Below are 24,630 nucleotides of genomic sequence, written 5' to 3'. Positions count from 1 at the left end.
TTTTTCTTATAGGATGTTGAAGTCTCCTCCCACAGTTTTCACCTGTAGATGAAAATTATACCTATGGGTTAATAAAAACAAGCATGATCTTTTATCTGTATAATAGTCCTTATAGGTGTTTGATGTCTTAGCTAAATCTTTTTTAAACTAAACATTCCCAGGTTTTCCAAACAATTCTTTTATGCTGTTGCATCCTTGGATATATTTCAGTGGGTTTTATGATAGACTCTTGTTTTTACCTACTTTATTTCTCAATGTCCTTCAGTGCCCAGAACTAAGCAAGATATTTCTAACAATTTAGAGTTAGTAGGAACCCTTAGAGATCATCTACTCAGACCCTCTCATTTAACAAATGAGGAAACTGAGGGCAATTTTTTTCCCCCAAGGTTCTTCAGAATCATGATTAGGAAAACCGTAATTCAGAGTAGGTTTCTCCGACTCTTAAATCTAGAACTCTTTTCAGTCCACCATACTGCCTCTCTTAAAATGTGCTCTGACTAGGACACTGGAGTCAAGCATACTGTACTTGACTTGGTCTGTACTTTTGTGATAGACGAGGGCCAAGAACCCTTTTATATTTGGCTAACATTAATCTCCAATCTGTTGATCCCTTCATTCAGTTCCAAAAATATTATCATCTAGTATCTCTGTCTCTGTCTCTCTTTCTCTCTCTTCTCTCTCTCTCTCTCTCTCTCTCTCTCTCTCTCTCTCTCTCGTCTCCAAGGATTTGAGGGAAGACTTTGTCAAATGTTTTCCTATAATTTGAATATGTAATGCATGGCATTTCCTGCACCTCTAGTACAGTAACCCTGTCAAAAAAGGACATAAAGTAAACCTGGCATGACTTGTTCTTAAGCACATGCAACAATCACTTCTTTTCCAAATGTTCACAAGCCGTTAAGAATTTTGCCAGGAATCAAGAGTCAGGGTTTTTGGCCTATGAGTGTAGAGCAGGAGTTCCTAACTTTTTTTTGTGTCATGGACCCTTTTGGCAGTCTGGTGAAGCCCAACCATCCTTTCTCAGAATAATGTTTTTAGGGGCCACTAGGTGACACAATGGATAGAGCACCGGTCCTGGAGTCAGGAGGACCTGAGTTCAAATCTGTCCTGAGACCAAACACTTGACACTTACTAGCTGTGTGACCTTGGGAAAGTCACTTAACCCCAATTGCCTTAAAAAAAAGAAGAATGTTTTTAAAAATATAAAATAAAATACACAAGACTGGAAGAAAAAAACGATCATTGAAACACAGTTATCAAGACATTAAAACAAAAACAAGTTTACATACCCAAGGTTGAGAACCTTTGCTTTAAACAATTTATTCTCTTTCCCCTTTTGAAGGAAATAATTTGTTTATAATCAGGCTTGTTCAGCTTCTCATTTTCTCTACTCCATCTCCTGAAGGAAGAAATTATCAACAAGGCAAGACTTTTTCAGCTTCTATGCTTTTAACCTTGATGAAGTATATCCAGATAGTTGAAGTTCCAAAGTTACCCATCAATTTTGTAGCCCGCTTCTAAGGCAACTATATGAACTACTTTTGGAACTCATTACCCATTTTCTCTTTCTGGCTTGCGGTTCTGTAATATATTCCAACCATATTATCTATTCTGTTTTTCTTTTCATTGCTCTTCCTCCACGTTTCCTTCCTGTGGGGATTTCCACAAAGGGGGGTGTGTGTATTTTTGTGTTCAATGATATTCCACAACTCTACTGTGCCTTTAATCTGTTCTCTTTGGATAAGATTTACTCTTCCCTTGCCTTAAAATAAGTCATGAATCGCGTGACCTAAGTCTGTGATGTCCATGTGCTTATAGGCTTTAGACTTGGAAGGGACTTGTTACGGAATATCTCTTCTAGCGCCCTCATTTTCTTGATGAGGACATTGACATTCCAAGAGGTTGACTAAGATCGCCATACATAGAAACCATGAAGTTAGGGTTTGAAAGAAGGTACTTTGGTTCCATACTGAGTGTTCTCATCCACTGCCTCATTGTTTTTCACTTTGTATTCAGTATTCTGTACCTTTCTATGGAGGTGTCTAAAGTCAAGAATATTAATCCTGGTCACTCCTCCATTTCTGTTCTTCCTTCTTCGTCATAACTGTACTAATCCCTAGCATTTGACTCAGTGATAGTCCTCCCCATTTTCATTTTAAGATCCATCACAGCATCACATGTACAAGTTTCTAGCTATATATAGTCTTCCAAGCTCTTGTTAGATTCACATCCTATCATCCCTGGCCAAGACATTCTTCTCTTAAGCTCTGGTCCAGAATTCCAAATCTAATTTCTGACACCACACGTCTAGATAGCTGTTCTCTTACAATGCCCTCCTTTCTCTTCTCAAGTCCCTAGCTTCAATTCATAGCAGTGAGGAAAATAGTACTAATATTCATAAGGTCTTTCATTTCAGGACTTCATAATCTCTTTAAAAAAAATGTCTTCTAGGTTGCTTCTGAAAGAATCATCTGTTTCCACACGTATCACTAGAAGTGGGTAGTGGTCATCAGGTTTGATGAGTCTTGTGTAGATGCCCTAGGAAATAAGCATACGTCCTGGTTATTCATGCCAGGTTGACAGATGGTTACTTTCATACCCCTCAACAGAAATCAGCCATTAGACCTCCTCGTGTCCAAGGCCTCTGATCGTCTTTCTTAGCAGTACCTTTAGTTTGCTTTCATTATACTGGAACATAGGCAATTGTTTCTCTTTAGAGAATTCAGTCTTTGTGGGAAAAACCTTTAATTTCTTAGATAGTTTGAATAGTTTTGTCTTCATCTTCCTCCTGCTCCTAAAACAGTCTAGAATTCTCCTTGGACTCTTAGGAGTTTCTTTTTGGTTTTCCTCTTAAAGCAGTTTCCCACTATTTCAAGATGGCATAGTGGGTAGAATATTTGATAGAGAGTCAGTAAGATCTGAATTCAGTTGCTGCCTCAGACATTTACAAGAAGTACGACCTGGCCAAATCATTTAACCTGTCTGAGCTTCAGTTTCCTGACTTTACTGTAAAATGGAGATAACAACTGCACCTACTCTCCCATAGGATTGTTTTAAGTTTTTTTTTTTAATGAGATTATATACATAAAGAGCCACATAAATATCATTTCTGCTAAAGAATATTCCTTTGGAGTTGGAAGGTGTTCCCTTAGTCTTTTAACCTCCTGGCATGGATATCAACATGCAGTTTGAACAAAAGTAGTTGTTAATTTGCTCTAAAAGAAATATAAACATAGAGTAATTTGTTACTGGAACACTTCTCACATTTCATACCTGTTCAGTTTTTCTGTAGTTCTAATAACTGCCATGCAAAACTTCTAGGTTGGGAATTCCTCAGAGAGGCTTTAAACATTTAAACCATGGACTTTCTGAAGTCTTTTCTCTGTTTTGATAGTACTTCAGATTATTTATTAATTGAAGGTTAACAGATCCTTGTCGCTTATCTAGTAGAAGTAGCTCAGTTGGGGTTATTTTAAATAAGGTCTCTTGAAGAAGTACAAACTTAGTGCTGTTGATCAGTGACTGAGTGCAGCTTGTATCTTAACTTTTCACTGGGTCACCATATTGCTGTCTCATTGCAGCTAAGTTTTTAACATTTAGTTGATCATTTAGTCTGATCATTTTATGTCTCTTGGTTTTGTTCATCCATCGACTATGTTCTAAGCCTCAAGAAGAAAGGGATCACTTGAATTTTTTGTCTCTTTCAAAGCATTTTTAGGCATAGAGTGAGTGCTCAGTGGTATCTTAAATTTAAAGTTAGAAAAGACCTTATAAATCATCTAGTCTGAACACGTCCTTTTATAGACAAAAAATTGAGGCCCAGAGAAGTTAAATGTCTTGCCCAAAGTCACATAGAATAAATGGCAGAGCTATGATTCAGTACAGTTCAAACAATTCAGAAGTCTCTGACTCTTTCTACTTCACTACGTTGCTTTTCAATAAAGACTCATTAATGTATTAATTTCTTGTGTATACATTTGTATTTGATACTATCTATGTAACACAGTATTCTGCCCACTGCCTTCATTTAAATGGTGAAAAGGTAAAACCCTCTTCCAAAATGGAAGTGCTTTCAAGGAAATCTTAATGATTTTTAAAAAAAAATTATTAAATGCCCACACTTGATTTGTAAATAAAATTAAAATTTATTTTTAATTTAGGAAAAAGGAACTTCTTTCAAGAGATGACTTGGAGTTACCTTGGAGGCCGCTTTATGACATGGTAGAACGAATATTATACTCCAAAACGGAGCACCTAGGATTAAATTGGTTTCCGAAGTAGGTATTCTATTTCAAATACATGGAGGGCTGTAGGCTTTTAGGGAACTGATTGTGATATCTTTACTTCCTTAAGCAAACTTGTATAATTTTATAAAGCATTTTATAATTTTGTAAATTTATAATTTTAAAAAGGATTCGTTCATTGACAATAAATTATTCATATTCCTTGGTCTAAATCCCTATTACATAGTTAATCCAAGTGATATTTAAACCATGTTCTTGGGGAGTGTGTGGCTCTTTCACGTGTAGCTTCTAGTTCTTTGACACTTCTCATTGGTGCCTGAGAACTTATACTACTCCTAACAGAGCATGTGGATTTTTTGGTTAATAGTAATTTCACAATTGATTGCAGAATCCCATAATGATGACTATATCTCCTACTGATCTGTGATGGGTGTCCTTCCCATTCATGTCCTTCCTCATTTTTCCATCATGTTTTGGCAGTTTGGGGTCAAAGTAGTATAAATTATTTTTGGTTAGAGCTTCTAGGAAATCTTTTTTTCTAGATATATGATTTATTTGCTATTTTACCGCATAATTTCAAAGTCTGCCTTCTTAATGTGTCAGAAACATTTCCATTTTTTCTCCCCCCTGATTTTATAAAGATGAAATGTCTTGCCCAAGGCCATTTTGGTCATATCAAAAATTTAAACCCAGGAGGTCTATTCCCAAATTCTGTGTTTTTCTACTCTGTGCTTTGCATACGCTTTTTCTGCCAAGTTAAGATTTGTTTGTAAACACCCTACTATGTCCCTATAATCATTTTATGGTGTAGTTCCTCCAAATAGTAAGTATTTTTGTATATTTCTTTGTATGTATTTCCTCTTGCTTTGCATATATTTAGTTTAAGTTAATGTAAATAATTCTCTATTCAAGGGAATGAATCGTAAATGTGGTGAGTATATTTGTGTTGCTAATTCTTGAGTTTTATTTTAGTTAATAATTTAAGCTGTATCCAGCAACTTATTGCTAACAGGCATTTTTCAGTTCATCATGCAGTACACCTATTTGTAAAGTTTTTACATAATACAAGGTGCCAGGCCTACCAGGATAACCATAGTTTGTTCATGTAAGTGGCTTAAGACTCAGATCAGGTGTTTCTCCATGAGGTCTTTCCCAGTTCTTCTCCCACTCTCTTAAATCTGTCACATTACGCTGTAATGGTGACTTTTATATTTATCTCATCCCTCTATAGCTATAAGATTGTAAGCTTCTTGAGGCAGGAAATGTTAGAAGTAACATGGTGATAGTTGAAAGAACATAGACCTTAGCATTTCAGTTTTTACTCCAGTGCTGACTCTGTGATCATGGGCAAATCATTACACCTTTCTAGACCTCAATTTCCTTTTTGTGACATTTGCACTATTTCAAAGGGTTATTGTAAGGATGACACTTTATAAATCTTAGTAAAGTGCTATCAGAGTGCATACACACACACACACGCACGCACGCACGCACCCTCTCTATATGTTTTCCTAGAGAAAGAAAGGGATTCAAGAAGGGAAATATGTGAGGAGAGTTAATTCCTAGAATGCAGGACTTGTATAAAAATATAGAGGGTAGGAGCAGACAAAATAAGAATGATGAATACATAGAATATATGAAAGGGAATAATAACATGAGAAAAAAATCGAAAAGCATAGGTTGGAACGAGATTATGAAGTTTCAAACATAGGATAAGTGTGTATGTTATTACATAGTCAATGGGAAGCCACACAAGTATGGATGGGGAGGTGATGTGATAAGACCTGTGCGTTAATATTACTTTGTCAATTTTGTGAAAGAAAGTTTGGAATGATAGAGATTGGCATTAGAGAAGTGGATCTGGAGGCTATAACAAAAGTAATAAAAAAAAAATAGAGGTAATAAGGATGGTAAAAGTTATAAGGAATATTCAGGTAAGAGAGATACTGTGATTTGGTAAATAATGGGTTGTGGGGGGAAGAGGAAAGGGTAAAGGAGAAGGAATCACATTTTGAGCCTAAATGTGTTATAGAATGTATTAAATTAATAGAAATAAATAAGTTAAAAGTGAGTAGATTTGGGGATGGGGTGAGGAGAGGAGAGTTTAGTTCTTTATGTATTTAGTTTAAAGTGCCAGGAGGACATCCAGGCAGTGTGATGTCCAGCAGGCAGTTGAAAATGAATACTGGAAACTAAGGTTAAAGGACAGAACTGGAATTGTAGACTTGAAAGTGATCGGTCAGTCGTCCATTTTTTTAAACCTTTTGTGTGCTATGTACTATGCTAGGCTAGTGGATAAAGATAAAATAATCCACAGATCTAGCCTTCCTCTTTCCCCTGACCCTCAGTTGATTGAGTTGTAAAGATTAGAGTAAAAATATTAGATCTATTTTGGAATGGGTTCACAATATGTTAAATATTGCATTATGGCATTGGCATTGTTCTAAGTCAAAGCTATTATAGAATTAAAATTTTAGAGCTAGAAGGAACTGTGAAAACTTGGAAGTCATTTAGTCTAACCCTTTTGTTTTACAAATAAGAAAACTGAGGCTCTGAGAGTTAAAGCGAGGTAGCCATAGTCACATGGTCACATAAGAGAGGCAAGATTTCAAGTCAGTTCACGTAAACTTCCAGGTTTTCTGACTCTTAGTATTCCTTCTGCCCCACACTGCCTCTACTTAGATGGGCATTGTGTAGCTATTGTAAGTCAGTGTAATCATAAACAATATATGCAGAGTAGGGCATTTAAAAACATTAAAAAAAATTTTAGAGCTCATTTGACAAGAGCAACGTAATAGAACAAGTGTCCTAGCAAACTTCTTTCTGAAATCCTGAAACACTAAAATTTCTGAACATTGTCCTGCAAATCTTTTAGTCATTTTGTGTAATTCTTGCCTCTAATCTTTTTTTCTTTTAATGAGATGGATGAACTGTCAAAAAATGTTCAACCCTCCTTTTTAGTAATTTAGCATTCTTACTTTTAGAATGATAAGTGAAACTTTATATATATATATATATATATATATATATATATAATGTGTGTGTATATATATATATATATATATATATATAATGTGTGTGTATATATATGTATATGTATACATACACACACACACACACACACACACATATATTTTTTAATCAAATTTATGCCTCTTAAATCCTAAAATGATTTGCTTTTGTGTCTGGGTTTTCATGGATTTAAACTGCTGTCCAGAGGATGGTGCCATTTTTAAAGGTGTCTTTATCCTGTGTGATCCTGGGCAAGCCACTTAACCCCTATCGCCTCACCAAAAAACAAAGCAAAACAAAATAAAATGTCTCTATCTAAGAGGGAGGAAATCTGAAAAAAACTTTTCAGGCAACAGATCTGTTAACATAAGGAGAAATTTATGCAGTGGTTTGCAGATATGTAGATATATCAGATGTTGTTATAGTATATAATTTGAAATGTCCTTGTGCTATTTCCAGAAAGAGTCTTTGTGTGAATTTTTTTTCGGAGACTTTCAGTGGACCTATAGACAAATTCCTTCGCTTCTTGCATTATTTTGTTAATATGGCTGTATTTTACAGAGTAGTCTAAATTAATTAGTTGAAACCCTTTGGAACCCATAAAAAAAGCTTTGTAAAGGCAATAGTTATAATGAGAGTATCTTACAGAAAAATAGCTGAATAACATAGTTCTTTAAAGCCCATAAGTAATTTTAACCAACCTCTGCTTTTTAGTGATGCTGTTTTCCTTATTTATCCATCAGTGTTTCTCTAATAGGTATATGCTTCTGAAGAAATTATGTGTTTTATTTCTTCCTGGTAATAGCTTTTTTGAGTATTGGACATTTTATTGATCTTTCATATTACTGTGAATTTGAGCTCTTGTGCTTAAAAGTGCATTTAAATTCTTAGTGTGAAGTTGCTTCACATACCACCTGAGAATGATATATTCTTGTCTTGCATGTATAGTTTCCTGGAAAGGCCATATTCCTGAACTTAAGCTATTGCCAGAAATGCAATCAGGATTTCTACTAATTGCATAGTGTTAGGCTGTGAAACAAACATTTTCTCTAATGGTTTTGTGGTAATTTCATAGGATTTACAGCTGGAAGGGAACTTAGAAAGATCATCCAGCCCTGTATCCTTATCTTATAGATAAAGAAACAGATGCTCAGATCAGTAGAGCTAGGTTTTGAACCTAGGTTCTTCTACTCTAAGTCCACTAGTCTTTCCATTACAATCACAATTTAAAATAGAGTGCAGAGCTATTTAGTTGATAGGCAGTGCGATTAGTTCTCACATGGTGTTTTGGGAACATTGTATTTTCATTTTTGTATACTTATTTGGAGATTAAAAATTAAGAATTTGATTGTTGCCAAGATGATGTAAATATTTCCTTCATAAAGTGTCATTGCTGCGATTACAATCTTTAAAAAAAAATAAGACTTCATTAAAGTTTTTCTGTACATATTTCTTTTTTCATATTCAGTTCAAGTCGACCAGGCTTGTCTTCACCTAAAACAATTGTCCTTAATGTTTTACATAGGTGGTAAGGATTATTACTATGTTTCTTTTGCATGTTTGGTTGGTTATATTGTAACACTTGTCACACAAGTATAACTTTTTTTCCTATAAATAATTGTAATGAAAAACCAATGTTAACATTACACCACTGTTGATGAGAATGTCGCACTGTATTTAAACCTTTCTAATAGTGGAATTATTTAGAACTATATTTTGTGTGAAGTGGCAGTTGGAAAATGGCTACTTGCTAATGAAACTGACAAATATCAGAATTTGAAGGTGTAAATGTAAAATGGATAATGTTTGACTAATTAACTTTTGGTAGGACTTAGTGTCCATTTAGGTTTAGAAAAAGCATGTCAAAGTGAACGCTTCTTCAAAACGAAGTGTTTGGAAATTGCTTGATGGAGAAGATTGTGTGAGTAGTAACTATGTTAAGTCATAAAAGAACGAAGGGAAATATGAATAGATTGTAGCAAAACTAGAATTTTTAATATTATGCTATGAGCATTTACTTTCTCATAAGCAATTTCAAGTACAGAATTATGAGTGAAACCAAAAGCTGCTCTGAGCAGTTCAAGGTCACCTTGAGATTTGAATGTTATTTTTGATGGTAGCATATCCATCAAATTCTACACTGGAGCTTAGAAAGTAAACATTGTTTCAGGGGCTTGGAAGGTAGATGTCTCAGGAAGCAGAAACCTTCAAGTCTTGTTTAGCCCACTTCCATAAACTTGTTCCTGATAGAAGGGAGTGTCCTTGTAGTCACTCATCTATTGGAGATAGGGCATTAAGTTTGATGACTTACTAAAGGAATTCATAATAGTACCATTTTACTTGCAAAGAAATGATTGAAGGGGATTATGTTTTCTTTTAATTTTAGTGTATCTTTAATGAGAGAAAATGTGATGTGGGTGAACCCACCATTAAAGCTAAAAGCTTATTTTCCCTAGTTACTGCATAGATCCTTTTTAATAGTAATGCCATCGTCATCTTCATCATCAGAAGAGTAGAGGTTAGAATTATGTCTTCATTGTCATAAAATAAATTTCCAACTCTTGGAAAAACATATTGTGATATATTTCACTTCCTTTAAAAATTGGTGAAATATAAACAGTAGCATCTAGCCTTAACCTTTTATTTTATTTTTAAACAGAAACATTGTTCCCTCCATCTTGAGAGATTACAAGAATCACAAAAGGTCAATATACAGATATCACAGGTTAGAGAGACTGTACCCTTTTCTGGATAAAGAACCTAAATCCAATGATACAGACATTTTATGTAAGGGTGGGTTTGTAAATTGGCTTTATTTGGAGGAAAGTAATCACATTCACACATATCTCACGCTTCTGTTGTGTTGGCGGTCACCAAGTAGTAGTTAGCTGCCATCCTTTCTAAAGTGGGGCAGAGGGAACCAGATTATTAGAAAAAGCATGCAGCATCCACTGACTGCCTTTTTAGAATTATTTATCAATCTTGTATTCAGTGGCATGAAAGCATGTAAAAAACCTGCTGGTACAGTAACAAAATTACTGTAATGGAAACAGCAGGATAGCTGTATGGCATCTAAACCACTTTTAAATATCATTTATCCACCTAAAAGGAATAAAATCAATTTGAAGAAATGATTTTAAAAGTGCTTTATACTTTGTATTATGCTCTGATCTGTTGAATAAGTGTTATCCATTTATTCCCTCAGTTTGCCATTCTAGAATTTTTAAAAAGTGTCTCATAATATTTTATTTGACTAGGAACCTGGATGATTCTCTTCTTTACTCTATAATGAAATCTTGCTAGTTCTCTAGGTAATTTCCAAATTTAGTTTTATGTTATAAACTAAGAGAAGAACTAACAACTTGGATTAAAATTCACTACCTTTCATTTGTGTTGGTTGACAAAAATGTATTGTATGTCTGCTCTGTACCCAGCATGACATTAGGCAATTTTAAGGGTTCTAAAAATGTGAACATTAGTATCCTTTGCCCTCAGGTATTTTAAATCTAATTGAAAAGTCTGGCTGTATACCAAGGCAAACAGATAGTCTTGGGGACCTATAAACTAACTCTTCATCACCATTTTTTCTGCCTTTCTGAATTTTTAGCCTTTTGTCAGAGAGAATGCATTTTCTTTCATAGCAAAATCAACCAAAAGTTTAAGGGACATGTTCCATGATGGTTCTCTGGCCATGGCCTTTTCTTTTTCAGAACCTAATTTATCAGAGATGTATCCAGGATTTCTTAAGAGTTTGTTTAATCTTAGAGTACTTTTAGTTTTGAAGAAAATTTTCTCCTCAAGTAATGGAAATCAAAGTTTCACATCTCTTTTGATTATGCTATTTGTCTACTTAATTTTATTTGTAATTTTGTCATTTGGATATCTCAAAATTCTTAATTTTTCAGAGAAATTCAATAAACTTTCATGTCACTTGTGTATTGAATATAATTTAATACAGACTTTTGTTAAGAACTTCAAGTTTTCGTTTGGGGAAATTACCTGAAAAAAATTCCCTAATTTAAAATAAATAAGTAATAGAAATTATGAGAATATTTATTTTATATCTATACATTATGCTTATGTGTGTATATACATACATACATACATACACACATACAGATAGATACGTTATATATTTATCTTGTACTACAAGTGACATAGCATCTGTAAGATTTCAGGTCAAAGTCCTTGACGAGCCCTTTAGACATAGTCTACTTATTATTATTTACCCTTCCATATTTTATTATTACTGGGGTATATTTTATTTCTTTAGTGTCAGCTACAATAGTCATATTACCAATGAAAATCTACCATTCTGGTAATATATGTATTTATGAAAGGATGCTGTGACTTAAAAAAATAAAGCAACATTGGTTGTAGGTTTAAAAAAAATTACAAATCTCTACCTGATAGGTGGATATATTGATCATTTTTCAATTTAGAGCATTGGTTAAGCCCTCCAGACTAAATTAGCTAAATAAATAGATGTTATTCTTGATAAAAGTATGTCATTGTCAACAAGCAACAAAGAGGCTTGAAAAATTAACTGGTAGGTTACAGAAGACAAACAAACAACATTCCTTTTCTGTCAGTAGATATGTTTATGATTTCTTATTTATGTAGAGACTTCACAGAAAAGTAAGAATTAGGTTTTGAAATTAAAACTTGTATACTTGATGGACTATGTATGCCATAAGCAGTGTTTAGCTCTGGAGATTTGTTATAGTTAGTAAAGAATGAAAGTGATTTTTCTTTGCCAACTGGATTAGTTTTTCCCTGAATGTAATAGCAGGGAGAGGGAAAAAGTAGATTTAAGAATTAAGTTTTCACTTTTGTGATTATGCCTAAAATGCCTAAAGGATTAGTTATTGCATGTCCACAGATGATGTCTAATTGCATCATAGATTTAAAACATAATCATTTGTTGACTGAATTTATTATATGTTGCTCTTAAAATACACTAATTTAATTTCAATGACTTTCCCCCCTAGTTCTGTAGAAAATGTTCTAAAAACACTCGTGAAAAGCTGCCGACCGTAAGTAACTTTCTTACTTTAGTGTTTATAAAGTCTAGTTGCTTTGGTGTATCTATTTAGTGTGTTTTTTCTCTCTAATACTATTGCGTTTTGAAGAGGCAGTAAAAGGTTTAAATAGTTCATGAAGAGATAGAAATAATTTACTAGGTGGAACAGATTTAGTGAGATCCTTATTCTTTTAGCTACTCAGTAAACAACTTTTAATAAAATGGTCTCTATTTAAATGCCAGCCGTATACCTAGAATGCACCAATGTCTACATTTCAATAAACATCTCAAATGAAAATCAGGAAATCCAGTAAAATAGCTATATTCAACAAGTATTTATTGATTGCCTGATACTACAGTAGGTATTAATGTTGTTTAATAACTGGATGTTTAAGGATGAAACATTCGTATTTTTGTGAAATTTTTCAGTTTTCATTTTGATGTTTGACATTGTGTAGGCATAGCCATTGTATACCATTGCCCCCAAAGTAAAATATACCCCTACAAATACTTCACTAAATTGACTTGTTATTACTATCGATAGATACAAGCTATAGAGCCACATCATGTTAAATAATTTAACCCCAGATGTTTCACTATAGTGTAGTTCTTATTTCTTTGTCATTTAGATCACATACATTTTCCATACAGAGAACTATAATATCATGCTAAAAATGTGAGTGATGAAGAGCAGTTGGTGAGTTGGGTCAGTTTCTCCCATTATATTTCCTCTCTATGGAATGTTTGATTGAAAATATTCCTTATTTTAATTTTTCCTAAAATGAAAAATACCATTTGCTTATAGCATCAAAAATATAAAGCTAAAATAGAATCCAATTAAAATATCATAACATCTAGTTCCAAATAATTGAACTATTTCCATATCTTTACCAGTGACCCATTCTGAAAATGTTTTGCTAGCATGGATTCAGTGAGTTCTGTTGAATGAAACATTTTGTGTATCTGAAGAACCATAAGCGTATAGTGTTTACCATGTATTCAGTTGATTGATTAAAGCCAATGTGCTCACCATTGTGATAGGAACTGTGTGCGTTATTTAAAAAGCCTTTGAATTGGTCTTTGGTCTTAAAGAACTTATGATCCTGTTGAGTGATGTCATAAAACAATTAGGAAGCAATAAGCCCTGTTTAAGTATAGTAGTATAATTCACAATATAGATAGAGTAGGAATTAAGAGAAAGCAAAAAATACAAAGGGAGGGGATGAGAATCATCAGGGAAGGTTTTGTTGAAGAAGTAAAAATTGAAGAAAAGATAACCGTTTCATACACATGTTCCTGTAGAGTAAGTAAGAGATGAAGTTGAGTGGATAGGGTTGTACTGGATTATGTAAGCTGAGAGTAGAGACAAAAACTGAAATGTGAATTATATAAAACTTAAACCAACCAAATGATACATAGATAAGAAGGCAATTCATGATGTTTTGGACTGCTTGTTAGCCAGTAAGCTCAGAGAGCCACAGCATTAGCTAATAGATGCCTTATCATTTTATAGCCTCAATAATCAGGAATCACCCTTGACCACATCCCTGCCCAAATTTTAAAACCGAAATCAAACAGTATTTTGAAAAATAGTTTAAATTTTATTTAAAATACTTTTAAAGTTCTGTCTAGAAGTACTGCTTTAGAATAGCCTTTTTTTCTTCCTCTTAATGTATAAGAAGCACATATTTCAGTGTGCCATCATAATAGAATTTTGCTGTAATGAGACCTAGCTATAACATAGCGGTTTTTAAATTCCCATCAAGCTTATTAAAATGGGATTCCTGTGAAGTAGCTGATGAAGGAAATGAGAAATGTAGGTGTGCTACAGTCTTTGTTTTGAAATGTGTTTTGCAATTTAAGTAATGATTTAGCATCCCAAAATTCAATTGCCAGGGGGCAGCTAGGTGGTGCAGTGATTAGAGCATCGGCTCTGAAGTCAGGAGGACTTGAGTTCAAATCCAGCCTCAGACCAAACACTTGACAATTACTAGCTGTGTGACCCTGGGCAGGTCACTTAACCCCAAATTGCCTAAAACTTAAAAAAAAAATTCAATTGCCTTTAGCTTGATTAAACTTAGTACTCTCATAAAAGCCCAGTACAGGTCTGTTAATCATATGAATCATCTCTAAACTAGTGATATTCAAACCTAAGCTTATGTATCACACATAGCCTGTGTTTCTTTGTACTTGAAGATTATGCTAAACTCTGTAGGGCATAAAGTAGCTATTTCTGTTCGATAATTGCAATTGCCAATGTGATTTCAGAAATAAATGAGAGTCCATTGGTCTAAGTGGGGGGGGGGAAGGCAACCTTCCTGAAAGTTGTTTATATCACATAAAGCCAAAAATTTGTGGCAATTGATTATTTCCATAGATAGTGTAGTTTAAATAGAAGTTTCCTAACAGCTATGGGCTGTCTTCTAACATAGTTGTCTTCTGTTGTTCATGCTAACAAAATTGTGTGTGTATTGATTTCAGTATTGGAAGTAACTTCAAATGCTGTATTGTATTCTGCTAATGAAATCCAAAATAAACACAACAAAGAAATTCCATCAGATTCTAGCTAAAACATTTTCCATCTGAAAGTAAGGTTCAGAGGGCAGTTAGATGCCATAGTAGATGGAGCACTGGCCCTGGATTCAGGATGACCTGAGTTCAAATCTGGCCTCAGACACTTGACACTTACTAGCTGTGTGACCTTCGGCAAGTCACTTCATTCCACTTTGCAAAAATAAGTAAATAAAAATAAGATTCAAGTTTATGTAATGGACTGGGATCATTTAAATAATTGAGAGACATCTTAATCACAAGTAGGTGGTATTTAAATAGCTCAGATGTATGTCTGGGATGGTTCCCTAGCTTTTCTTCCTTGAATAGTACCAAAATTGAGATTTTCTTAATTATTACTCTAGCTTTGTTACTATTTTGAACCAAAGTTGGGTAATTTTTTCATGTATGTTTCGTACAAGGCATCTTTCCATCTTCCTTTTTACATGTCTGTAGGTCATAATTTAACTTTGTCAGTTTTCACTACCTCAGAAAACTGCCTAATTCTTCACTAATAGAAATATAGATTTCTCTCATTTGGATTTTGTAATAGAAGATTTTAATGCTCCTGGAAAATAAGGTGATAAATGAATTTTTCAAACATTGTAGCTAAATAATGAGTTTCTGCATAAAATTTGTGAATTTCATGCAGTGAGGCTCAACCTTTGTAGAATTAGTAGATTGATTTTCCAAGTGTTTACTTCTATGAGATTTTTTCTCATAGGCTAACCTTAAAATTTACTTTTAAACTTCTTGTTATTTTTGTTTGTTTTGCAACTTAAGCTTATCATTAAAATTTTGACAGTTCAATGGGGATATTAATAAAATTTCCAGGAATTCTGTTACTGTTCAGGTAAATTTCACATGACATGATTTTAGTCATTAACACATTCACTAGATTTCCAAATTTTATTATGGGGTAACATTCTTGTTCAATGTTCAGAGAAGCGCCTTCCCACTTTACTCTAAAAACTGAAGCTTATGTGTGTAAGTATAAAACAGGTAAAATTTTCCTGCTTTGTTAGGTACTTTCCTGAGGATGCTACAGGAGAGATGTTGGAAGAATGGCGACCTTTAATGTGTCCTTTTGATGTTACAATGCAGAAGGCTATCACTTATTTTGAAATATTTCTTCCTACCTCTCTTCCTCCAGAACTTCATCATAAAGGTTTTAAGTAAGTATATCTATGAGGATAGAAAGCTAGAGTGTCAAAATCCATGATGCTTTTCTGCCAAATTACTAAAAAAAAATTTAGATAAATAAAAAAATTCATTGCTTAATTCTATAGAAACCAAAGCAGAATAATATTTAAAACCATTTAAATAAAGAGAAAAGTATCAATAGACATTTAGTAGTTTTGTTATTGAGGAAATAAAAAAATCAATTCCTGAGTAAAACAAAATGAATTGCTACTTATTCCTATAGATAATGAATTGATGAAAGCCTTTAATAAAATAGATTGTTATTTGGATGCCAACAGTGTACCAGGTAGACATTATATTCACTATTAAATAAGATTTCTACTCAGTAGACAGTAATGCCTCAAACATAAAGTTGAAAGACCTCTTCCATTTTATGTTTCATGCCCCACACACCCCTTTCTTTGGACACTCTCCACTCCTGCTTAGGGTTTTAGAGGAAAAACTACATGGGTATCCAGGTCATTCATTGATGGAAGAACAAAAGGGTGGGAAATCCCAAGCAGTGGTCCCAGCCACCGGAGTAGTTGTATGGATTTTCAAGACTGTGTAGGATTTTCCCCCCATGCCTCTGTGTCTGTGTGACTTTTTTTTTTCATTCAGATAACTTGACTAAAAATTGCTCTGATATTTATGAAAATGTTTTCTTTTGCAGGCTTTGGTTTGATGAGTTAATTGGCCTTTGGGTTTCAGTGCAGAATCTCCCACAGTGGGAGGGGGTGAGTTCTCATTTTTCCTTCCATTTTCCATTCCAGTAACAATAAATCTGAACAGATTCATTTCTTAGAATTGGATATTAGCCATGTCATGATAAATCTTAATTTTTTTCTTCTCTTCCTCTAAATCAATGAAATAACCTTGATTGGTTGTATTTTTTTGTGGCCAATTAGTAATCAGCATACAATTAATATTATGACATATATGGAAACGGGGACTGTCATAGACTTTTTGTGTCCATATTAGTTACGTAGTTACTTAATGAATACTTGTTGAATTAAATTTAGTGATTATTCAGTTTTTCTTTGTCTTTAGAGCTGTGATTTTAGAAGCATTTATATCTAAAATTAAAAATACCATTAATTTTAAATATACAGTAGAAGTGTTTGCATTAAAAATATAAATTTAGGATTTCAGTTTGTGTTTAAATTTGTAAATTTACTTTGGTGGACTATAGCCTATAACAACTGAAAATAAGTCATTGTTACAGTTAATCATTGTTGAAGAGAATAATTAGATATAGAGAAGGGGGTGGTGACAAATTAGAATAAGGTGGTTTTTTTTCTTTCCCAGAAGTAATTTTTATTAATTTTATGCGACTGATTTTCTGTCACATGAGTTTCTGACTGTGTGTTCCTTCATGCCCTCCCATTATAAAAACTCTTTTAAAAGATAGAGGGGGGAAAAAAGCAGTTCAGCAAAATTAGCACATCAGCCATTTCTGACAGTATATACAGCTTTCCGTATCAGTGTCCTTCATCTCTACTGTGAAGGAAGGGAGGTGCATTTTCTCAACTCTACTCTGGGGCCAAGTTTGTTCATATAATTAGTGTTCGGTTTCATTTTTGTTGTTGCTATTGTTTGAATTCTTTCAAATCTTAAATACACATACATATACAGAATATGTTTATTGAACAATGTCTCCCTTTTCATTTGCTTTCAGCAACTAGTAAATCTCTTTGCTCGTCTGGCCACAGATAATATAGGGTACATAGATTGGGATCCATATGTACCAAAGGTAAGAAAATGTGGTTATAAAATGACCACTGCATCTTTCTGAGATAATTACTACATAAAGTCTTCCTTTCCAACTTATACAACACTGATGTTTATAATACTTGTCAAACCTACTTGCCTATGATTTATAAAGGTAATTAATTACTTTGCAGGGGTGGGTTATTTATTCATTCTTCCCAAAGTGATTGTAGTCTTTTGGGGCATTGTATGAATCTTGATTAACTTTGGAGGTCCTTGAACTCTAGAGATGTAGGAGCCTGGTTTAGAGAGAGGTATTTTGCAGGAGATTCTATAACCTTCCCTTTCCCTCTGAGTCCAGTGTACTCATGTATAAAATCATGTTATATTTTTTCTTTAAAAGTCAGTTTCCTAGTGAGTTGGGAGATGGGGAAAAGGGCAGCAACAGGCAAATGCTAGGTTTCTGTTTGGGTGACATTCTTTCTTTTGCATCCCAGTAGGAGTAGATTTGAATTATTCTTTCTCTACTTAAGCTCAGCTGCTAGAAAAGATGTCTTCATCCAAAAGATGTGGTTGCTTCTTGTAGCAGAAAGAATGAGGCAGCAAACATTAAGCTTAAAGAGGAGGATAACAAAGGTCATGGGCTGAGAAAATAATTAAATTTAGGTTGGCACCTATCAGTTGTGGAGAAGATTCACCAGGGTAACTTTGATTTCAGCAGTACTGAGGAAGGTTATCAATAAATGAATGAATGAAGATATTTTGGCTACTTTGTATCAGTGTACTATGGCACTGTGGACAATGGATACATGTTTAATTCTGCAAAAACCTATTTTAATATTGAAAATTTCCTCTAAGTGAATTAGGATTATGATTTGATTCATATGCTCAGTGCCAAAATACTGTTTCATTACATAAGGCATTGTGTGATCACTTTCCACAATAAAGACCAGCTGTTTTTCCTTGTTGCTAGAGGAAGTAGTAATAAAATTTTAATCTGTAAATATTTGCCATTATTTTAGTTTTTAAGATGAACAAATGCTTCTTATTATTCTCTCTCTCTCTCAAACAGATATTTACAAGGATTCTCAGAAGTTTGAATCTCCCAGTGGGAAGCAATCAAGTTTTAGTTCCAAGATTCCTAACAAATGCTTATGATATAGGGCATGCAGTAGTTTGGATCACCGCCATGATGGTTTGTAATGCACTGTTTTTATTTAAGAAGTTCACTTAAAATGTGTGTTACTAATATAGAAATTCTAGGAGTATGTTAAACCAGTTTTAGTGTCTTAATTTGAGCCTCAGTTATAATGCCAGACTTTCATAGTGGCATTTAGGCAGAATAGGAAACTTAGTTCATAAGTGGACTTATTGCAGTACTTGGTGATTTGTTGATTGAAAACAAAACAAAACAAAACAGAAGCTTACACTTTTAAAGCTGAAAGCCACTGTAGGTATTTCATTCAGGCTTCTAATTTTACAGTTCATTAAAATCAAGCCCAGAGAAGTGATGTCACAAGGTGACAGTAAAACTAAAACCCCAGGCTTCTGTTACCAATCTAATACTCTTTTTATCCTGTAATTCCTTTGATTTGGTCAGAATTCATAAATTAAAAAACAAGCTGAAATAAAGGTTTAATGGATTATTTTGCTGAATTGGCCCTGGAGGGAAAGCAGATTTTGGATTAACATATTCAGTTCTAACTGCTTCTTTCTCGAGCTTTCAGTTCCACGTACCCAACCACTATTGGACATTTCAAGTGATATCCTTTTTTGGACATCTCATACTCAACATGTCTGTTAAAAGAGAACTTGTATTTTTCCCAAACCCACCCTTCATTTCTGACTTGATAACATTTTTTGCATCTGTTCTGTCCTCTACACACATAGCCACCATCCTAGTTTAGGCTCTTATAATCTCTCACTTAAACTATTAAAACAGCCTTCTAATTAGTATGCCTGCCTCAAGTCTTTCCCCTTTCTGATCCATCCTCTACACAGCTACCAAAATGGTTTTCCTGAAGGACAGGTCTGACTATTTTACTCACTAGTTTAATGAACTCCAGTCACTTCTTATTTCTCTGAAATCACATATAAACTGTTTGGCATTTAAAGTCCTTCACAACCTAACTTTCCAGCCTTATTATACATTAATCCCCTTTCTGCATGCCATGGTCTAGCTGCTCTGGCCTTCTTACCATTTCTCACATATCACATCATATCCTGTGACTTTGCATTGGTTATATCCCATGTTTGGAATGCTTTCCTTCCTTACCTCCTTAGAAACCCTAGCCTTCTTTAAAACTCAACATAAGCACTACCCTTTTATGTGAATTTATTCCTGGTCTTTTATCTCCTTCCCCCTGCAAAATTACCTTGTTTTTCATCTTTCACATAAGCTTTCAAATATAAATGTCCATGTTTTCATTTTGCACGTATTGTTCACAGCCTGTTTTGTCTTTCCCTTTAAATTATATTGAAAAACTCATTTCTGTATCTATGGTATATTTTCATGGAATATCAGTATGGTTATTCTAAAATTTAGTCCCTGAACTTAAATTGGGTAGTTAAAGTATGCTAAAAATCTGTCAGGCTTTGTTTTTTGTTCTTTTGTTTGTTGTTGCCTTTCCCCCTCCCTACTTTTTAAAATGCCATTCTAAGAACCTTAGATTGGGAATCAAGAAACTTGGGTTCATTTCTCACCTCTGCACCTAAATAGCTGACAATTGTGGAGAACTTAACCCCTTTGGAGCTCAGTTTCCCAATATGTAAAATGAGGGTGTGTGTGTGTGTGTGTGTGTGTATGTATGTATGTATTTGGCTAGTCAATGAATAGGATTAAGTAACTTGCCCAGGGTCACACATCTAATAAGTGGTCAAGTGTCTGAGGCCAGATTTGAACTCAAGTCCTCCTGACTACAGAGCCAGTGCTCTATCCACTGTGCCATCTCTCCCCCCCCCGATTATATTAAAGACTATAAACTGTCTCAGTAATATGATAGCACTGGTGTTTTATGATTACAGATGGAATGGGAATATCTTCTTTTCCTTATAGTCAGTAAAAATTAAACCATTTAAAATATACTTAATTAAAATTAAAGCTTAAAACTGAACTAAGACTTTTGGAGCGTCCTGTATTTTGCTCACTGTATCTCATTACAAATGAATTGCAGTTATTTCATTATATTTTGGGAGATAATTAATTAGATAGTAGCCAGTACTTCCCCTAATATTATTAATTACAGTGTAGTACACCAAAATAGCAGAAGCTGCTTGTTCTTTTAGATAGTTACATTTTGTAGTACAAATGGAAAATAGTGTATCCTAAGTCAGTCATGTTAATTGAATAAACCTTTTCAGCATTTTCATTTCCAGACTTTGCCATTATTATTATTTAATCAATTTTGATGATGCCCTATACTAGATGGGAATGTTGTATTAGGAAAAATGAAGTAGATCTCAAAGCACAATGTTTTCTAATACAACATGACACATACTAGCTTAGGGCTGTGATGCTTCTTGAAATTGGGTAAGCAGATGAAAGATGCCATGTTTCATGACTACATTGTAATACTTTATCTTGGTAGTATTCAGCCCATGATAAGCAAGTCAGCATTTTTATTTCCATGTGTCTTATAGGCTAGCACTTTCTCTTTAAGATGCATCAAGTAATTTGAAGTCCTTTTCATATTTAATTAAAATGGGCTTTGATAGCTTATGTTTAGAGGATATACAGTACTAAAACATTTAGTAGTAAAAATAACTAATTCATGTTTTCATATTTTCTCCAACTTAAAACAAATTAATACTACCAAACTTCTTTCATGAGCCAGACTTAAATCACATCTGATCATTTACTATACCAATCTTAGTGTCAGAATTATTTTCCTGCCATGCAATGAAAAGTAAATACCACAAATCTGAAGGTAAATTTTGCTCCTTGGTCCCAAATAGAATATCTTAACTGATAATTGATTTTTATGGAGTCATTGTTATGACATTATTTTCATTTATAGTAAATAACCTCTATCAGGATGAGATGAGTTAAAATATTGAGTCTGTTAAGCTTGAGATTACTTCTTCATTTTTTTGTGTGTGTGCATATGTATCTGTCTATCTGTGTGTTCTAATGTAAAGCATTAATATTGAACTTGTTCTTTTGAACAGGGTGGACCAAGTAAGTTAGTGCAGAAGCACCTGACTGGCCTATTTAACAGCATTGCATCGTTTTACCATCCTTCAAATAATGGTCGCTGGCTGGTAAGGATCTTTAACATTGATATTTAGGTAGTTAAAAGAACTCAGCAGGAGTTTAGTGTCTTTGCTTTGCTCTTTTTTTCTTTTTTATGGTTGGATTCAGTATTTTTGAAAAGATTTTCTCATTTAACTAGTGTTATTTAAAACATAGTTTTTCTATTTTATTTTATTTTTTCTTTTTTGGTGAGGCAGCTGGGGTTAAATGATTTGCACAGGGTCACACAACTAATAAGTATGTCTGGTCTGAGGTCGGATTTGAACTCAGGTCCTCCTGACTCCAGGCCCACTGCTCTATCCACTGCTCCACCTAGCTGCCCTTTTTCTATTTTGTATCAGCATTTTGATGGTGTGATTCAGTACAGAGTAGATTGCTATAAGTACTACTCAATGTCGAAGTAAATAAATTGCTGAGGAAATATTGCTATAAAATTTTAAAAAATGTTAACAGCCTAAAATAGTTTAAAGGCATAGATTTTCTTATTTGTACATTATCAACTCTGAAAATTAGATACTGGGGTGAACTGATCACACAGAGAATCTGTAAATTATAAGAAATTCTTTTGAAGGGGCAGCTAGGTGGCGCAGTAGATAGAGCACTGGCCCTGGAGTCAGGAGTACCTGAGTTCAAATTCAGTCTCAGACACTTGACACACTTACTAGCTGTGTGACCCTCAGCAAGTCACTTAACCCCATTGCTTAGCCAAAAAAAAAAAAAAAGAAATTCTTTTGAAGACTAGGGTTGAAACAAATTTTAAGAATCACATAATTCAAAGTATTTTGCAAAGTAAGTTTTAAAAATACCTAGATGTGTTCTTTTTATTTCATCATAGAATTTGCTTGGTAATTAAAAAAAAAACAACCTTATAGCACTTTTTTTGCAGAGGGGAAAATTTCCCCTTCATGATACAGTGATAAAGGGAGCCCACCAACGTTTTTTGTTTATGTATCCGCAGAACAAGTTAATGAAACTACTTCAGAGACTGCCAAACAGTGTTGTTAGACGATTACATCGTGAACGATACAAGAAGCCTTCTTGGCTGACTCCTGTGCCTGATAGCCATAAGCTTACAGATCAAGATGTTACAGATTTTGTACAATGCATTATTCAGCCTGTTCTTTTGGCTATGTTCAGCAAAACGGGTAGCCTAGAGGCAGCTCAAGCTCTACAGAATCTTGCACTCATGCGACCAGAGTTAGTAATTCCACCTGTACTTGAAAGGTAAGTTGATATTAAAGAATTGTTTTTGTTCAAGCAGCAATCGAGAGTTACTTATTTTGATGCTGAGTATCTCATGTCCTTTTGGTTTTCCTTTTCATACAAGCTTGCCTTTTGACTCTGACTGTTTACCTCCTGCAGAAGTTTGGTAGGAGAGAAAGACCCGAAACAGATAGTATAACTTCTGCTCTTTAAAAAAGTTTGGTTTTGAAAATTAGATGGAAAAAGAATTGAAGTGAATTATCAAAATGTGATTTTTGCATATTCTGGAGATAAAAAAAATATGTTCTCCACACCCCCCCCCATGGATAATCAAAAATTGTTAATTTTTACAACAAAATTTTATCTGTATGAGAGACAATTGGTATTAAAACTATAGCAGTGAACATCATAATGCATATATATTATTTATACTGAAGTTCTTGAAATGTGTGATACCTCAAAAAATTTGGTATTTATGGTTTTGGCTAATGCTATATAACCTTTGATATTTCTCTTTGTTTTCACTATTCACTTTGTTTTGTCATGTATGCTGAGGCTTAGAACTTAGATCAATCAGTAAGCTTTTTTTAAGTGTCTGCTATGTGCCAGGTATTGTGCTAAGCACTGAGAATACAAAGAAGGAGGGGGGAAATCAGTTTCTGCTCTCAAGGATTTTATTGTCTGATGGGGAAGGAAATATGTAACCAACTGTGTATAAACAAGACATATATATATACACACACACACACACACACACACACACACACACACACACACACACACACACATATACATACATACAGAGAGAGAGAGAGAGGAGGCAGTTGCATTTAGGGGAATTGAGAAGTGCTTCTTCTAATAGTGGGATTTTAGCTAGGTCTTAAAGCTAGTGAAACCAGAAGGCAGAGAAGAGGAAGGAGAGAATTCAAGGCATGGAAGGCAACCAGTGAAAATACCTGGAGTCTAGAGATAGAGTATCATGAACGAGGAATAATAAGGAGGATGTTGTCATTTGTATGTGGTGGAAGTAAAGTGTAAGAAACTGGAAAGGTAGGAGCAGGGCCAGGTTGTGAAGGCATTTAAATACCAAATAGATGATTTTATATTTGAGCCTTAATAGGGAGCCACTGGAATTTATTACATGGGGAAAGAAGGGGTAATAATGGAACACCTTCACTTTAGGAAGATATTTTTGACAGATGAGTGGAATATAGAGGAGTGTAGGGAATGACTTGAAGCAGGGAGACCAAGTAGAAAGCTATTGTAATACTTTAGGTGAAGAGTGATGAAGGGGGCATCATTCAAGAGATATTGTGAAGGTGGGATTAATAGGACTTGGCAACATAATGGAAATGGGGTTGTGTGAAAGAGTGAGGCATCAAGGATGAGCCCTGTGTTGTGAATCTGGGTGACAACAGTAGTTAGGAAAGTTTAGAAAGAGGGAATAAGACTTG

At 34.2% G+C, this 24,630-nt stretch overlaps 1 protein-coding gene across 4 annotated transcripts in view; it reads left to right on the top strand.

Annotated features, from left to right (window-relative positions):
• Positions 1-24,630, top strand: part of PSME4 (proteasome activator subunit 4) — a 103,883-nt gene that overhangs the window by 18,536 nt on the left and 60,717 nt on the right. For 2 of the 4 annotated variants that reach the window (XR_002326419.2, XM_020996222.2), the window contains exons 3-11: positions 4,161-4,277; positions 9,916-9,981; positions 12,248-12,292; positions 15,855-16,004; positions 16,685-16,748; positions 17,690-17,764; positions 18,794-18,916; positions 21,889-21,981; positions 22,932-23,197. Coding sequence is in view for 3 of the 4 variants with exons in the window: in XM_020996222.2 (XP_020851881.1) it covers positions 4,161-4,277; positions 9,916-9,981; positions 12,248-12,292; positions 15,855-16,004; positions 16,685-16,748; positions 17,690-17,764; positions 18,794-18,916; positions 21,889-21,981; positions 22,932-23,197 (999 nt within the window). In the remaining variant the exon portion in view is untranslated. Of the gene's footprint in view, positions 1-4,160; positions 4,278-8,724; positions 8,785-9,915; positions 9,982-12,247; positions 12,293-15,854; positions 16,005-16,684; positions 16,749-17,689; positions 17,765-18,793; positions 18,917-21,888; positions 21,982-22,931; positions 23,198-24,630 lie in introns of all 4 variants that reach the window. The other 2 variants (XM_020996223.2, XM_020996224.2) reach the window with 2 other exon arrangements.

Source organism: Phascolarctos cinereus, unplaced genomic scaffold (assembly GCF_003287225.1).
Source record: "Phascolarctos cinereus isolate Bilbo 61053 unplaced genomic scaffold, phaCin_HiC Scaffold_2;HRSCAF=192, whole genome shotgun sequence".
Lineage (NCBI taxonomy): Eukaryota > Metazoa > Chordata > Mammalia > Diprotodontia > Phascolarctidae > Phascolarctos > Phascolarctos cinereus.
Note: the sequence above shows the minus strand (reverse complement) of the source record. Positions and strands in the feature narration are given on the sequence as shown.